The sequence below is a fragment of the Eleutherodactylus coqui genome, chromosome 13 (assembly GCF_035609145.1).
Source record: "Eleutherodactylus coqui strain aEleCoq1 chromosome 13, aEleCoq1.hap1, whole genome shotgun sequence".
Taxonomy (NCBI): domain Eukaryota; kingdom Metazoa; phylum Chordata; class Amphibia; order Anura; family Eleutherodactylidae; genus Eleutherodactylus; species Eleutherodactylus coqui.
The window spans coordinates 125,763,770-125,782,335 of NC_089849.1; the positions used below are offsets into that span (position 1 = coordinate 125,763,770).

The window sequence follows — 18,566 nt, forward strand, 5'->3', positions numbered from 1 at the left end:
AGAGCAGTGCTCTGAGCTCCCGCCCCCTCTCTGCCTCCTCTCCACCCCCCTGCACTATTCTCAATGAGGAGAGGCGGGACAGGCGCGGAGCTAATTCCCAGAACTTAGCGCCCCCCCCCCCCCCCGTTCCACCTCATTGCAAATAGTAAAAGAGGGCGGGGAGGGGGCGGGAGCTCAGAGCACTGCTCTCAGCTCTTCCAGCCTCCTCCCCCTGCAGAGAAAGACGACGTATATCGGCTGGGCGTGAAAACCCAGCCGATATACAGTCATCTGAATCCACCCTCAGACTGAGCTGAGACCTAAGAGCACTGCAGTGCCTCCAACAGGATTGGCAGAATGGTGACAGATGATGATTAGCAACAGTATTCTAGCCTGAAATCTTATCCAACTCATCTGCTGCAAATTCAGTTTTCCCGGCCCCACTTCCAATGGCTGTAGGTCTGATTTTGTAAGGGCTGCCAATATGTAATCTTGGTAGCCCTTATAATTTGTAATGTTGTTCCTGAAGAATTCGAAGCCCTGGGAAGGTTGGAATTGGACACTAGTGTTCTTTATAAGCCTCCGGCTAAGGGGGCATATGTTAGTGTTAGACCCTTCTCTATACTGTGAGCGGTCATCCAGGACTCATGGATGAATCAGGCTGTATTACAATCTGCTGCCGGCTTTGATAACTAAGAATAAGTTGACCAATCCTCAGATATCCACATCTTCTGAACACCCTTAAAGGGACGTCCTAATGCATCATGAATTAATTCATTACCGTCATTTACATCGGCTGGGTTCTCGGAGAGTTTACGTCTTACCATGCTTTGTACGAGATGCCATAAACTTTTTAAGGAAAATTTAAGGATCTGACTGAGGATGACAAAGTCTTCCTTGCTTCTATACCTGCGGCCCCCATAATTGTAGATTAGGGGCCGTAAGCTATTTCTCACAGGCTAAAGGTCTGCAGTATCCTGAGCAAGAGGTGAATATATAGTAAAACTTTTAGCCTCGTCCTGTCTCATCATTATTTCCTTTTTGCTTTCATCAGTTGTACAAGGGCTCATTTTTGTAGGACCTCCTTTTTATTACATTTTTTCCTGGAGACTGGGGGAGCAAAAAAACGCTAATTTGATATTTGTGTGTTTTTTTTTTTATTTCTGACAATGTTCGCTTTGCGGAGTAAATAATGCATTACTTTGCTAGATTGGACTTTTATAGATGCAGTGAAACCAAGTATGTATTTATTTTTTTATTATAAATCTGGCAAAAATGTTTTTACATTTTCATTACCTATTTTATTTTTTTTTCTTAATAGTTAAACTTTTCCAAATTAAGATTTTTTTTTTTCTTTCCTTTTTAGTCCCCACTGGGTACATGAACTTGCGATGGCTTGATCACTCCTATAGTATAATGCAATACCATAGTATTACATTACACCGCGATCTGACAGGCAATCTATCAAGCCATGCCACAGGCAATGGCAGCCCTGGGGACTTCCAAAAGGCCCATGGCTGCCATGGCAACTGAACGGTACCCCACTTTCAGAATTGTCTGCGGTATTTAAAGGACTGACCGCAGCTGTTGCAGGAAGGTGTCAACTGCAAAAAAAAAAGAAATCGGATAGCACCTGCATCCCCGATAGGCTGCCCATCAAATACAGAATTCAATTTAAACTCACTACCTTCATCCACAAAGCCCTCCACAGCACAGCGCCCCCCTATATCGCCTCCCTCATCTCAATCCATCAACCAGCCCGGGCTCTCCGCTCTGCTAACGAAACCAGACTGAGTGCCCCTTTAATTCGAACTTCTCATTCCCGCCTCCAAGACTTCTCCAGAGCAGCACCGGTCCTCTGGAACGCACTACCAAAGGCTACCCGAGCAATCCAGGACTCGCAGAACTTCAGGTGTGCTCTAAAAACGCACCTCTTCAGGGAGGCATACTGCATACCCTAAACAAACCCCTCTGTACCCCCCTGATAACATGCTCCCTGACCTACTGACTGCAATCCCTGCTAGCCACCATCAACAGCCCCTGCAGTCATACTGATTCTGCCATCACATAGCTAAATGTCTAACCATTGTCTGTGTATGGCATCCCTCACTCTCCACCCGACTATACCATACACATCTCCACCTCGCCATACCGCGCACATCTCCACCCCGCCATACCGTGCACATCTCCACCCCGCCATACCGTGCACATCTCCACCCCGCCATACCGTGCACATCTCCACCCCGCCATACCGTGCACATCTCCACCCCGCCATACCGTGCACATCTCCACCTCGCCATACCCTGCACATCTCCACCTCGCCATACCGCGCACATCTCCAGCGCCTTTACCTTCTGTATGACCCCATTACTTGTAGTATGTAAGCTCGTCAGAGCAGGACCCTCACCCCTATTGTCTCCATCAGCTGATTACTATATGTAACCGTTGTCTTGTTTTATTTCCCCTGTATTGTAAGTGCTGTGGAATATGTTGGCGCTATATAAAGATTATTATTATATTGTGATATGGAGCTGACACTACGGACAGGCCGCAGATCGGATTGAGGTCAATGGAAGCCGTCCTCACAGAATCCTCACTAAAATGGAGCATGCTGCGATTTGTTTTCCGCATGCGGAATCCGGAAAACTAATTTTCATGTGTAAATTCCACAATTCAAATCCGCCCGTGGACATTGGTCCTTAAACTACAGCCACGTACACTAACTAAAGGCCCTTTTACACGGGCCAACAGTCTTTTAAATGACTGCATGAGCGCTGACCTCACCGCTGAGGTCGTCGGCACTCGTGCAGAGCGTTTACACTAGTAGACCTGCCGCCGGCTCGCAGGCTTCTCGCTGTCTGCTCGTTCAGCTCTTCAACGTCTTTGCTGAGCGGCCAGCATTTACACGTAATGAGAAGCCCACAATACAGCGACAGCTTCTTCTTGTTGACTGAAGGTCAGCGATGAACGGCTGTGAATTCATAGTGAGGGATTCTTTTCTTTTCCGCATTTACGCTGAACGATTATTGCTTATATTCATTCGTTTGAATGAACTTTGAGTGGCAATCGTTATATGAGCCATTAGGTTTTGGTTTATATAGTTCTTATCTGCAGCACCTCTGTTCCTCCTCTGTTTGCATATGTATTGTGGCAAGCCAGGGTTTACTCACCTGCGGATCACCAACCTCTCCATCTGGAAATGGGCACCTCATGTATAAAGGCTCCAGGAGACTTGACTTTCTTTAAATCTGGCGCCTGCCAGCATTTATTCACTGCACAGCAAACAACTTGTACAGCATGCAACACAGTTCATATACAGCGTCCAGGGTTTACAACCCACAGGGTCCCCGTCACTAACCCTGCCCGGGGCGTCTAGTGGGCATCCTCCTCTTTCAGGTGGGTGACAGGCCCAAGCTGGTCCGCATTTGACCTCTGGCTCCAAGTTCCTGACAGCTGCTTCTACAGCCTGTCTCTCTCTGGCTAGCAGCCATCTTCCCCTTCCCCCCTGAGTGTGACAGGAACTGATCCTTTTATCTCACCTCCTGCCACACCGATAGTGGTGTCTCTCTCTGCAGATATCAGAATACCTGTCTTATCACCCTCTGCAGGCCATCCTGTATACTGCACTCCTACAGCATGTATGTATATTGAGTAAATGAACACTGACAATAAGCTGCCTTGAGTGTTGTGCAATCCTTGGTGCAGGCTTCTGTTACTCCTGTAGACAATGCATCTAGTGAGTAGGAAGTGTTTGGTAGTTGCAGGCAAAATGCTGACTTGTTTGGTTCTCTTTTTTTTGTCCCCTGTTCTTCTCAGAAAGAAGCCTCCTCTGCAGTACGTGCGTTGTGAGATGGAGGGATGTGGCACAGTATTGGCGCACCCTAGGTACTTGCAGGTAAGTGCAGAACTCCAGAGTACAACAGAACATGGAGCACGTCTGATCCTTACTTTTGGTGTATAGTAAATATTGCTCCCTAATTCCACAGCACCACATCAAATATCAGCACCTTTTAAAGAAGAAATATGTATGTCCGCACCCCTCATGCGGGAGACTCTTCCGCCTCCAGAAGCAACTGATGCGACATGCAAAGCATCATACAGGTAAGTCTAGGGGGTGATTGTTGTAGAGGGGGGGGTCCTGCCGATCTGCACGTCGGTGACCACTGCTTCTGTTATCAGATCAGCGGGATTATATCTGTGAATACTGCGCTCGAGCGTTCAAGAGCTCCCACAACCTGGCCGTACACCGAATGATCCATACAGGAGAAAAACCCCTACAGTGAGTGTGAGACCCTCAGATTGTACCCTCGCCATGGCCGCTAACTGTCTGCTCATTGTCTTCTCACCTGTCCCCACCTGTAGATGTGAGTTCTGCGGCTTCACCTGCAGACAGAAGGCCTCCCTGAACTGGCACATGAAGAAACATGACGCCGACTCCTTCTACCAGTTCTCCTGTGGAATCTGTGGCAAGAAGTTTGAGAAAAAGGACAGTGTTGTGGCCCACAAAGCCAAGAGCCATCCTGAGATTCTTATAGCTGAAGCCCTGGCGGCCAACTCCGGCTCCCTCATCACCACCAACAATGAACTGCTGGTGACGGAGGCTGCTGCGACCACCGCCTCCGTTGTGCCAGACGAGCTTGCCCCCCCACAACCCTTCCGCCCTACTCATGGCTCCAAGGTTTTAGTCGCTTGCTCTGCCCCGCCAACAGAAGTACTGGGTGCTACAACAGAGGTTCTTATTGAGGATTCGGACTCTGCAGGACCCTAGAGCAGCAGGAGGCTCCCCCTTCACAGCGCCTGGACTGTCTCCTTGCCCATCCTTCCCCCCTCCCAGCTGGCTGGCTGTCTGTCTCAACCCTTCAACGCTTTCTGTCTGTCCTTGTATTATTTGCATACACTAATGCTGGGCCCAATGTTTTTCCCCTGGTGACTTCAACCAGTTCCTTTTCTCTTACGACTTGTCTTCTGGTTTGGCATTCTTCCATGTTTTCTGTGCTTACTTCCGCCCCTGTTGATTACACCTTAATTTGTTTTTATTTAGCCCCTCCCCCGTCGCCATCCGGTCCCTCTCGCCCTCCTTAGGTGCTGCGCTGTGCACTCACTGTATATAATATGTTTAAAGAATAAAAAAGAGCTGTTATGTCTCGAAATGGAGCCCTACTCCCCCAAGCCAAGCTGCTAGTGTTACTTAGAGCTGCTTGCGGTCTCTTCGTACTCCGTGACCTATCGTTCTCCATACTTTTCTTTCACTTGTTAATTTTTGTCCCTCATACAAGTGAAATTTTGCACTTTAGAGTGATTCAAAGAGGGTAGTTTGCCTAAACGGTTCTTCTCCCACTCACGGTCCCATCTGCTTGCTTGCACTTATCCACAAATGCCCCTTTACGTTTCAGTCGTCGGCCTGGTGAGGTATTGAGAAACAACGGACCCTTATACAGAGGGACAACCTGTATATTGCACAGTATTCACCCAGTTCACCCGCCTCCATGGCCGCCGCCTAGTTGAGCGCCTCTCGGCCGGCACACTTTTGTTTTGCCTTGTTTTGGTGCCATCTTTCCAGCACTTTGACCTTTTTCGTTGACCTCCTCATCCGTTCTCTCCTCAAACTTCAACTGTTTACTTTTTAAATCTGAAGAAAAAATAGATTTTGCCCTCCTCATCGGGGTGTCGGACTTGTTTGGAGTTTGTGTCTGCTGATTCATTAATGGGTTAGAAGAGAGAAAGTCCATGTCTGACTCTATAGATTGTTATGGGAGCTCCATCCTAGATTGCATCACCATGTGGTCCTCTAGAGGGGGGGGGTCTTATCACAGAAGGTGCAGGCGGGCCCAACGAATCCGGCCTGGATGAGAGGGTCCGTGTGTATATATATATATTACACACTAGCTATGTGATGTGTATACACAATGTACAATAAACACACAGGACGGCCGGCCTCTCTCCACAGAGCCGCATCACCAGTCTGTTGGATGAATTTGACATTGCGGTTTGGGTTGTTTTTTTTTTGCGCCCTCTTTCTGACTACTTGAAGATTTGCGCTGGCTGCTGGGGCTTTCTGATTGGCTCTTGGATGCCGTAGCTATTTTGTATTCTGTATGTATTGAATACAATAAAACAAATTGTACCATAGTCTGGTAATATGTGAGCTTCAGGAAACAGCCGGTCTCATTAAGGAGTAGAGTCTTCATCTTCACCTGCTAGGTGCAAAGGTGGGTTGTTTTTGTTTTTTCAATTAATTTTTTTTCTATTTTCTCTTCGTTTTTCTCTGCTATCTTAAAGACACCCAGGCAACGGTTTGTGCATATTTTTTTCTTTTAATAAAGCACCTATCAACATAAATCATTGTGTCCTTTGTCCAATATCCCCAAAGTCCTCACTGATCACACCTATGTCTTAAAGCGGACAAGTGAGGACTTGCTGGTGATCAGCTGATGGCTAAAATCCACCTCACCATAAGCTGGCACACGGCCTAGGGACGTCCCCATGGGGCTACCCACTGATTTAAGGGTTTTTTTACTATTGATGACCTATCCTCATAAAAGATCCTTAATTAGCCGGGGTCCGCACTGTGGATTCCCACTGATCAGCTGATTCCTGCTGTCAATGTGGTTCGCTCTAGTGCAGCCAACACTGCAGCTGCCCTGTTGGATACTCCTGACTTGACTTCCACCGGATACCAGGGGAAGTGTACTTGTAGTACCAAACTGGGTCACTGCACTACGGACAGCGCAGTCTGCTTCCTGCACGGTCTGTCCTGACTGTGGTGCCGGGAATCAGCTGATCAGGGGCTTCAATAGGAAAAAAAAAATGCCTAAAGACAATCCCTTTTACGTTTTCAGGTTTAAGATGACATGCTGATTAATTTCATGATGTCGCTTTATCAGGGTCACCGCTCAGATTTCCAAATCGTCTATGGAAAGATTTGCTGTACGCCATGAACCGACTAGTGGTGGCTGCAGGGAGCCAGCATAGTGCGTTTTAAATGGAGCGCGACATCAGAAGACGACCTGTTCTGTAAACCAAGTGTATAAGCTGAACATGGTTTTTCAAGATTTTTGGTGAATTTTCTCTCTATTTCACTTTATTAACCAATCTTGCAGTTTTCACTATGAGCCTTCATAGGCTGGCACTGCCTGGTCTGTAGCAGTTATTATTCTGCTGGCGCCCTAGGGCATGGGCTCCACCAGGTATCCTCTGGTCTCTGGCACCAAGTCCCTTTAACCTTTTTCATGCACTTAGTCCTAAAATTCTCTACAGGGTAGATCTCGCCTTAATGCCTCTTTCAGACAGGTGATATCACATCAGTGTTCTCTGCAATGTCGCTGCGCTTTCTGGCGCTGAGATCACGATTTCTATAGGAAAACCAGGGCTACAAAACCTCGCAAATCGTGGCAATATTCAGCAACCGGTGATTTTTTCTGGCAATGTAGCAGTTTACAAAACCTTACTAATATGAAGGAACCCATTGGAAAGCACAGGCTTCACTTACATGCGGGCTGTTACATCAGGAGCCGGGCTACACGTATGTCACTGATGTCTAGCTATAGTGGCAGTACACCGGAGATCACCATGACGTATAGATCTGTCACAGAGCTTCAAATCACCCAGGATTCTGATGGATATATACGTCATAAATCGCTACATTGTTAAAGGGAGTGTGCCTGAGCTCGAGGACGCCGTCCAAACTGGGGAGTGTGCCTGAGCTCGAGGACGCCGTCCAAACTGGGGAGTGTGCCTGAGCTCGAGGACGCCGTCCAAACTGGGGAGTGTGCCTGAGCTCGAGGACGCCGTCCAAACTGGGGAGTGTGCCTGAGCTCGAGGACGCCGTCCAAACTGGGGAGTGTGCCTGAGCTCGAGGACGCCGTCCAAACTGGGGAGTGTGCCTGAGCTCGAGGACGCCGTCCAAACTGGGGAGTGTGCCTGAGCTCGAGGACGCCGTCCAAACTGGGGAGTGTGCCTGAGCTCGAGGACGCCGTCCAAACTGGGGAGTGTGCCTGAGCTCGAGGACGCCGTCCAAACTGGGGAGTGTGCCCGAGCTCGAGGACGCCGTCCAAACTGGGGAGTGTGCCCGAGCTCGAGGACGCCGTCCAAACTGGGGAGTGTGCCCGAGCTCGAGGACGCCGTCCAAACTGGGGAGTGTGCCCGAGCTCGAGGACGCCGTCCAAACTGGGGAGTGTGCCCGAGCTCGAGGACGCCGTCCAAACTGGGGAGTGTGCCCGAGCTCGAGGACGCCGTCCAAACTGGGGAGTGTGCCCGAGCTCGAGGACGCCGTCCAAACTGGGGAGTGTGCCCGAGCTCGAGGACGCCGTCCAAACTGGGGAGTGTGCCCGCGCTCGAGGACGCCGTCCAAACTGGGGAGTGTGCCCGAGCTCGAGGACGCCGTCCAAACTGGGGAGTGTGCCCGAGCTCGAGGACGCCGTCCAAACTGGGGAGTGTGCCTGAGCTCGAGGACGCCGTCCAAACTGGGGAGTGTGCCTGAGCTCGAGGACGCCGTCCAAACTGGGGAGTGTGCCTGAGCTCGAGGACGCCGTCCAAACTGGGGAGTGTGCCTGAGCTCGAGGACGCCGTCCAAACTGGGGAGTGTGCCTGAGCTCGAGGACGCCGTCCAAACTGGGGAGTGTGCCTGAGCTCGAGGACGCCGTCCAAACTGGGGAGTGTGCCTGAGCTCGAGGACGCCGTCCAAACTGGGGAGTGTGCCTGAGCTCGAGGACGCCGTCCAAACTGGGGAGTGTGCCTGCGCTCGAGGACGCCGTCCAAACTGGGGAGTGTGCCTGAGCTCGAGGACGCCGTCCAAACTGGGGAGTGTGCCTGAGCTCGAGGACGCCGTCCAAACTGGGGAGTGTGCCTGAGCTCGAGGACGCCGTCCAAACTGGGGAGTGTGCCTGAGCTCGAGGACGCCGTCCGAACTGGGGAGTGTGCCTGAGCTCGAGGACGCCGTCCGAACTGGGGAGTGTGCCTGAGCTCGAGGACGCCGTCCGAACTGGGGAGTGTGCCTGAGCTCGAGGACGCCGTCCAAACTGCAGGCATCATCTTCTACAGCAGGAAGGGCTGAGTGGATTCATATATAGTTTATGGGTGAAATAGTAGTGTATTCATTTATATCTCTGCACAGTCGGAGCTGAACAGTCCAGTGGGCGGAGATATTAGTGATGGACAACCTCCCTCTATGCACAATCCCTGACAGCTCCGCCCACTGGACTCTTCAGCTCAGAATGAGCAGAGATATAAATGAATAAACTACAAGATCTTGTGAATCTTTCCCCATAAACAATATATCAGTGCGCTCGGCTCCTCCGCCCCCATAACATCATGCCTGCAGATTGGACAGGGTGTTCCGACTGACAGACTCCCTTCAAGGGTATTTTCACACACAGGGTTTTTGTTTTTCTAGAAAAAAACCCATAGTTTTTCATGCAGTTTTATTACCCAAAATCAGAGATGGATTCAAAAGATCTGGGAAATAAACCGGCTGGACGTCTGCTTCTACCGGCTGGACCCTCTTCTGGCTTTGTCTCAAAAACTGCAACATTAAAAAAAACGAAAAAAAAAAAACAAAGTTGCGCGTGAGTCCGACCTAAAACCGGATTTTCTTGTGTCTGGTTATGGTGACTTTGTGCACATTGGCCCCAGTGGGAGGTACAGCTAATGCTCTGTGTGACTGGTTGCATGTGCTGAGCGCTCCCATGATGTAATCCTGCTCAGTAGCGGTACCTACTAAGTGCAACTCTCTGCCATCCTGGAGCTGCGAGTAGCGCCACATTCCCATTTGTTCCGTACTCTCTGGCATGATCGTTGCTGCAGGGTGACAGAATGGGGCCACAACTTTTGAATGAATGCAAACCTCATACTCAACGGCTTATCCTGCTTGTGTACAAGTGGTCGAGGGTGAGCGCATCCAATTCTTTTCCTCCCCCTCCAAGGTGGAAGATTGGTTGTGCACTGAAGGTCGCTCCATCCAGATGATGGGACTGGGCCTAGATGTGGCGGGTTTACTTGCACATCAATTACTATTAGCAATAATGCAGAATTGTGTGTAAACTTACATGATTCAGTTTGCACTCCGTATTACGTGTGCAGAATCTGTGAGTGCGATACGCAGTGAATAGAACCCATTGATTGATGTGCATTTTTTGTGCACACATTTTGGTAGTTCAAAAAAACTCAGCAGGTCCGATTGTGGTGCAAATCGCACAAAGAATAGCACATATTAAACGCAGCCCTCCATGCCCGTCAATATTACATCTTGTATCCAAGCCAGAGGTGACCCACAGGGTACTAGAGCTTTCATGCCCATTAGAATCACATCCTGTATCCAAACTAGAGGCCACCCAGCATGGTACTAGAGCCTCCATGGCTGTCCATATCACATCTTGTGTCCAAGCTAGAGGCGGTACAATAGGTTAGTGTTTCCCTGAAAATAGGTCCTTCCCTGATAGTAAGACCTACTGGGTTTTCAGGAGAGGCTTCAAATATAAGGCCTCCCCCAAAAATAGAACCTAGCTAACATGCCGCCCCCCCCCCCCCCCCGCAAAAAAAAAAAACAATACTCGCCCGTTCCGATGGTCTCCGGCGGCGCTGCGGCAAACTGCTGAATCCTCCCCATCTGCTATCTCAGCTTCTGCTGCTGACGGGGCTTTGAATACCCCGCCTCCAGCAAAACGAGTGCTATGATTGGCTAATCGAGTGCCAGCAGCCAATCACGCCGCTCGCTTTCTTGGAGGTGGGGTATTCAAAGCCCCGTCATCAGGAAGAAGCTCAGCTGTGAGACGAGGAAGACGCCGTTGCCCGTATCACATCTTGTATTGAAGTATCTTTTATCCAAGCCAGAGGTGGTACAACATGGTTGTACTAGAGCATCCATGCCTATCTGTATCACATCTTGTATCCACACTAGAGCCAGTACTACTGTATAGTAGAGCCTCCATGCTTACCTATATCACATCTTGTATTGAGGTTAAAGGCGGTACAGCAGGGTACTAGAGCCTCCATGCCCGCATATATTACATCTTGTATCCAAACTAGAGGTGGTGTAACAGGGTACTAGAGCCTCCATGCCCGTATATATTACATCTTGTATCCAAACTAGAGGTGGTGTAACAGGGTACTAGAGCCTCCATGTCCGCTCAGGCCACATCTTGTATCCAACCTAGATGCGGTATAATGGGTTTATAGAGTCTCTATGCCTGCCAGTATCACATCTTACATCCGAGCTAGAGGCAGTACAACAGGGTACTAGAGCCTCCATACCCATCAGTATCACGTCTTGTATCCAAACTAGAGAAAACCCAAAGGGGCACTACAACCTCCATGCTCACCCGTATTACATCTTATATCCAAGCTAAAGGTGGTACAGCAGGGTACTAGAACCTCCACTAGTATCAAATCTTGCATCCAAGCTAGAGGCAATACAAAAGGGAACTAAAGCTTTTTAGAGGCTGCCCAGCAGGGTACTAAAGCCTCCATACCCATCTGTATCACATCTTGAATGTAAGCTAGAAGCGGTACTACAGGGTTCTAGAGCCTCCAAGCCCACCCCATCACATCACATATTGTATCCAAGATAGAAGCAACCCAACAAGGTACTAGAGTCTCCATGTCCGCCCGTATCACACCTAGTATCCAAGCTAGAGGGTACAATAGGGTACCAAAGCTTCCATGCCCGCCTGTATCACATCTTGTATCTAAGCTAGAGGCGGCACAACAGGGTAGCAGAGCCTCCATGCTCATCCATATCACATACTATATACAAGCTAGAGGCGGTACAACAGGGTACTAGAGTGTCCATGCCCACCCGTATCACATCTTGTATTCAAGTTAGAGGTGGCACAACAGGGTACTAGAGCCTCCATGTCCACCTCTACCATATCTTGCATCCAAGCTACGGGGAGTACATCAGGGTACTAGAGCCTCCATGCCGACCATAACACATCTTGTATCCAAGCTAATCGCAGTACAACAGGGTACTAGAGCCTCCATGCCTGCCTGTATCACATCTTGTATCCAAGCTGGAGGTGGTACAACAGGGTACTAGAGCCTCCATGCTCACCATATAACATCTTGTATCCAAGCTAGAGGCAGTACATTAGGTTACTAGAGCCTCCATGCTCACCGTATCACATCTTGTATCCAAGCCAGAGGCGATAAAACAGGGTACTAGAGCCTCAAAGCCCACAGCTATCACCTCTAGTATTCAAGCTAGAGGCAGTATAAACAGATACTAGAGCCTCCATGCCCGTCTGTATCACATCCTGTATCCAAGCTAGAGGCGGTACAACAGGGTACTAGAGCCTACATGCCTGTCCGTATCACATCTTGTATCCAAGCTAGAGGCTGTACAACAGGGTACTAGAGCCTCCATGCGCACATGTATCACATCTTGTATCCAAGCTGGAGGTGGTACAGCAGGGTACTAGAGCCTACATGCCCACCTATATCACATCTTGTATCCAAGCTGGAGGTGGTACAACAGGGTACTAGAGCCTCCATGTCCATTTGTATCACATCTTATATCCAAGCTAGAGGCGGCAAAACAGGGTACTAGAGCCTCCATGCACACCTGTATCACATCTTGTATCCAAGCTGGAGGTAGTACATCAGGGTACTAGAGCCTCCATGCCCGTCCGTATCACAACTTGTATCCAAGCTAGAGGCGGTACAACAGGGTACTAGAGCCTCCATGCCCACTTGTATCACATCTTGTATCCAAGCTGGAGGTGGTACAACAGGGTACTAGAGCCTCCATGCTCAACGTATAACATCTTGTACACAAACTAGAGGCAGTACAACAGGTTACTAGAGCCTCCATGCTCACCGTATCACATCTTGTATCCAAGCTAAGGGCGATAGAACAGGGTACTAGAGCCTCAAAGCCCACAACTATCACATCTAGTATCCAAGTTAGAGGCAGTATAACAGGATACTAGAGCCTCCATGCCTGTCTGTATCACATATTGTATCCAAGCTAGAGGTGGTACAACAGGTTATTAGAGCCTTTATGTTTACCGTATCACATCTTGTATACAAACTAGAGGCGGTACAACAGGGTACTGGATCCTCCATGCCCACCTGTATCACATCTTGTATCCAAGCTGGAGGTGGTACAACAGGGTACAAGAGCCTCAAAGACCACAGCTATCACATCTAGTATCCAAGCTAGAGGCAGTACAACAGGATACTAGAGCCTCCATGTCCATTTGTATCACGTCTTATATCCAAGCTAGAGGTGGTACAACAGGGTACTAGAGCCTCCATGCCCATCTGTATCACATCTTGTATCAAAGCTAGAGTCGGTACAACAAGGTACTAGAGCCTCCATGCCTGTCTGTATCACATCTTGTATCCAAGCTAGAGGCGGTACAACAGGGTACTAGAGCCTCCATGTCCATTTGTATCACATCTTATATCCAAGCTGGAGGTGGTACAACAGGGTACTAGAGCCTCCATCCCTGCCCGTATCACATCTTGTATCCAAGCTGGAGGTGGTACAACAGGGTACTAGAGCCTCCATGCCCGTCCGTATCACATCTTGTATCCATGCTGGAGGTGGTACAACAGGGTACTAGAGCCTCCATGCGCACCTGTGTCACATCTTGTATCCAAGCTAGAGGCAGTACAAGAAGGTAGTAGACCCTCAAAGCCAACACCTATCACATCTTGTATCCAAGGTAGAGGGAGTACAACAGGGTACTAGAGCCTCCATGCCAGCCCGTATGATATCTTGTATCCAAGCTAGATATGGTACAACAGGGTACTAGAACCTCCATGGCTGCCAGTATCACATCTTGTATCCAATCTAGAGGTGGTCCAACAGGGTACTAGAGCCTAAATGCCCATTTGTATCATGTCTTGTATCGAAGCTGGAGGTGGTACAACAGGGTACTGGAGCCTTCATGCCCATCCGTATCACATCTTGTATTCAAGCTAGAGGCAATACAACAGGGTACTAGAGCTTCCATGCTCACAGTATCACATCTTGTACACAAGCTAGAGGCGGTACAATATGGTACTAGAGCCTCAAAGCCCTCCCATATCACATCTTGTATCTAAAGGTAGAGGCGGTACAACATGGTACTAGAGCCTCCATGTCCAATTGTATCATATCTTATATCCAAGCTAGAGGGAGTACATCAGGGTACTAGAGCCTCCATGCCCATCAGTATCACAACTTGTATCCAAGCTAGAGGCGGTACAACAGGGTACTAGAGCCTCAATGCCAACTTGTATCACATCTTGTATCCAAGCTGGAGGTGGTACAACAGGGTACTAGAGCCTCCATGCTCACCGTATAACATCTTGTACACAAACTGGAGGCAGTACAACAGGTTACTAGAGCCTCCATGCTCACCGTATCACATCTTGTATCCAAGCTAGAGGCGATAGAACAGGGTACTAGAGCCTCAAAGCCCACAACTATCACATCTAGTATCTAAGTTAGAGGCAGTATAACAGGATACTAGAGCCTCCATGCCTGTCTGTATCACATCTTGTATCCAAGCTAGAGGTGGTACAACAGGTTACTAGAGCCTTTATGTTTACCTATCACATCCTGTATCCAAGCTAGAGGCGGTACAACAGGGTACTAGAGCCTCCATGCCTGCCCGTATCACATCTTGTATCCAAGCTAGAGGCGGTACAACAGGGTAGTAGAGCCTCAAAGCCCACGTCTATCACATCTTGTATCCAAGCTGGAAGTGGTACAACAGGGTACTAGAGCCTCCATGCTCACCGTATAATATCTTGTATCCAAGCTAGAGGCGATACAACAGGGTACAAGAGCCTGAAAGCCCACAGCTATCACATCTAGTATTCAAGCTAGAGGCAGTATAAACGGATACTGGAGCCTCCATGTCCATTTGTATCACGTCTTATATCCAAGCTAGAGACGGTACAACAGGGTACTAGAGCCTCCATGCCCATCTGTATCACATCTTGTATCCAAGCTAGAGGTGGTACAACAAGGTACTAGAGCCTCCATGCCTGTCTGTATCACATCTTACATCCAAGCTAGAGGCGGTACAACAGGGTACTAGAGCCTCCATGCCGACTTGTATCACATCTTGTATCCAAACTAGAGGTGGTACAACAGGGTACTAGAGCCTCCATGCCAGCCCGTATGATATCTTGTATCCAAGCTAGAAGCGGTACAACAAGGTACTAGAACCTCCATGCCTGTCTGTATCACATCTTGCATACAAGTTAGAAGTGGTACAACAGGGTACTAGAGCCTCCATGCCCACTTGTATCCAAGCTAGAGGTGGTACAACAGGGTACTAGAGCCTCCATGTCCATTTGTATCATCTTATATCCAAGCTGGAGGTGGTACAACAGGGTACTAGAGCCTCCATGTCCATTTGTATCATCTTGTATCCAAGCTGGAGGTGGTACAACACAGTACTAGAGCCTCCATGCCCGTACTTATCACATCTTATATCCAAGCTAGTGGCAGTACAACAAGGTACTAGAGCCTCCATGCCTGCCCGTATCACATCTTGTCTCCAAGCTAGAGGTGGTACAACAGGGTACTAGAGCCTCCATGCCCATCTGTATCACATCTTGTATCCAAGCTAGAGGCCTACAACAGGGTACTAGAGCCTCCATTCCAGCCCGTATGATATGTTATATCCAAACTAGATATGGTACAGCAGGGTACTAGAACCTCCATGCCTGCCAGTATCACATCTCCTATCCAATCTAGAGGCGGTACAACAGGGTACTAGAGCCTAAATGCCCATTTGTATCACGTTTTGTATCCAAGCTGGAGGTGGTACAACAGGGTACTAGAGCCTCCATGCCCACCCGTTTCACACCTTGTATCCAAGCTAGAGGTGGTACAACAGGTTATTAGAGCCTTTATGTTTACCTATCACATCTTGTATACAAGCTAGAGGCGGTACAACAGGGTACTAGAGCCTCAAAGCCCTCCCATATTACATCTTGTATCTAAGGTAGAGGCGGTACAACAGAGTACTAGAGCCTTCATGCCTGCCCGTATCACATCTTGTATCCAAGCTGGAGGTGGTACAACAGGGTACTAGAGCCTCCATGCCCGTCCGTATCACATCTTGTATCCAAGCTAGATGTGGTACAACAGGGTACTGGAGCCTCCATGGCAGCCCGTATGATATCTTGTATCCAAGCTAGATATGGTACAACAGGGTACTCGAGCCTCAAAGCCCACCTGTATCACATCTTGTATCCATGCTAGCGGCAGTACAACAGGGTACTAGAGCCTCTATGCTCACCGTATTGCATCTTGTATCCAAGTTAGAGGCAGTACAACAGGGTACTAGAGCCTCTATGCTCACCGTATCACATCTTGTATCCAAGCTAGAGGTGGTACAACAGGTTACTAGAGCCTCTATGTTTACCGTATCACATCTTGTATCCAAGCTAGAGGCGGTACACCAGGGTACTAGAGCCTCCATGCTCACCGTATCACATCTTGTATCCAAGCTGGAGGTGGTACAACAGGGTACTACAGCCTCCATGTCCATTTGTATCACATCTTATATCCAAGCTTGTGGCAGTACAACAAGGTACTAGAGCCTCCATGCCTGCCTGTATCACATCTTGTATCCAAGCTAGAGGCGGTACAACAGGGTACTAGAGCCTCCATGCCTGCCCGTATCACATCTTGTATCCAAACTAGAGGCGGTACAACAGGGTACTAGAGCCTTCATGCCTGACCGTATCACATGTTCTATCCAAGCTAGAGACGGTACAACATGGTACTAGAGCCTCCATGCTCACCGTATCACATCTTGTATCCAAGCTAGAGGTGGTACAACAGGTTACTAGAGCCTCTATGTTTACCGTATCACATCTTGTATCCAAGCTAGAGGCGGTACAACAGGGTACTAGAGCCTCCATGCCTGGCCGTATCACATCTTGTATCCAAGCTAGAGGCGGTACAACAGGGTACTAGAGCGTTCATGCCTGCCCATATCACATCTTCTATCCAAGCTAGAGACGGTACAACATGGTACTAGAGCCGCCATGCTCACCGCATCACATCTTCTATCCAAGCTGGAGGTGGTACAACAGGGTACTAGAGCCTCCATGCCCACGCGTATCACATCTTGTATCCAAGCTAGAGATGGTACAACATGGTACTAGAGCCTCCATGGTCACCATATCACATCTTGTATCCAAGCTGGAGGTGGTACAACAGGGTACTAGAGCCTCCATGCTCACCATATAACATCTTGTATCCAAGCTAGAGGCAGTACATTAGGTTACTAGAGCCTCCATGCTCACCGTATCACATCTTGTATCCAAGCCAGAGGCGATAAAACAGGGTACTAGAGCCTCAAAGCCCACAGCTATCACCTCTAGTATTCAAGCTAGAGGCAGTATAAACAGATACTAGAGCCTCCATGCCCGTCTGTATCACATCCTGTATCCAAGCTAGAGGCGGTACAACAGGGTACTAGAGCCTACATGCCTGTCCGTATCACATCTTGTATCCAAGCTAGAGGCTGTACAACAGGGTACTAGAGCCTCCATGCGCACATGTATCACATCTTGTATCCAAGCTGGAGGTGGTACAGCAGGGTACTAGAGCCTACATGCCCACCTATATCACATCTTGTATCCAAGCTGGAGGTGGTACAACAGGGTACTAGAGCCTCCATGTCCATTTGTATCACATCTTATATCCAAGCTAGAGGCGGCAAAACAGGGTACTAGAGCCTCCATGCACACCTGTATCACATCTTGTATCCAAGCTGGAGGTAGTACATCAGGGTACTAGAGCCTCCATGCCCGTCCGTATCACAACTTGTATCCAAGCTAGAGGCGGTACAACAGGGTACTAGAGCCTCCATGCCCACTTGTATCACATCTTGTATCCAAGCTGGAGGTGGTACAACAGGGTACTAGAGCCTCCATGCTCAACGTATAACATCTTGTACACAAACTAGAGGCAGTACAACAGGTTACTAGAGCCTCCATGCTCACCGTATCACATCTTGTATCCAAGCTAAGGGCGATAGAACAGGGTACTAGAGCCTCAAAGCCCACAACTATCACATCTAGTATCCAAGTTAGAGGCAGTATAACAGGATACTAGAGCCTCCATGCCTGTCTGTATCACATATTGTATCCAAGCTAGAGGTGGTACAACAGGTTATTAGAGCCTTTATGTTTACCGTATCACATCTTGTATACAAACTAGAGGCGGTACAACAGGGTACTGGATCCTCCATGCCCACCTGTATCACATCTTGTATCCAAGCTGGAGGTGGTACAACAGGGTACAAGAGCCTCAAAGACCACAGCTATCACATCTAGTATCCAAGCTAGAGGCAGTACAACAGGATACTAGAGCCTCCATGTCCATTTGTATCACGTCTTATATCCAAGCTAGAGGTGGTACAACAGGGTACTAGAGCCTCCATGCCCATCTGTATCACATCTTGTATCAAAGCTAGAGTCGGTACAACAAGGTACTAGAGCCTCCATGCCTGTCTGTATCACATCTTGTATCCAAGCTAGAGGCGGTACAACAGGGTACTAGAGCCTCCATGTCCATTTGTATCACATCTTATATCCAAGCTGGAGGTGGTACAACAGGGTACTAGAGCCTC

General features: G+C 48.8%; 1 protein-coding gene across 1 annotated transcript in view; it reads left to right on the forward strand.

Annotated features, from left to right (window-relative positions):
* The window catches only part of ZFP91 (ZFP91 zinc finger protein, atypical E3 ubiquitin ligase), a 37,331-nt gene extending 31,223 nt beyond the window's left edge, over nucleotides 1-6,108 (forward strand). Inside the window, exons 9-12 of the mRNA XM_066588055.1 lie at nucleotides 3,796-3,874; nucleotides 3,966-4,080; nucleotides 4,159-4,258; nucleotides 4,342-6,108. Of these exons, the coding sequence (XP_066444152.1) occupies nucleotides 3,796-3,874; nucleotides 3,966-4,080; nucleotides 4,159-4,258; nucleotides 4,342-4,747 (700 nt within the window). The 3' untranslated portion in view covers nucleotides 4,748-6,108. The remainder of the gene's footprint in view (nucleotides 1-3,795; nucleotides 3,875-3,965; nucleotides 4,081-4,158; nucleotides 4,259-4,341) is intronic.
* Nucleotides 6,109-18,566: the final 12,458 nt, after the last annotated feature.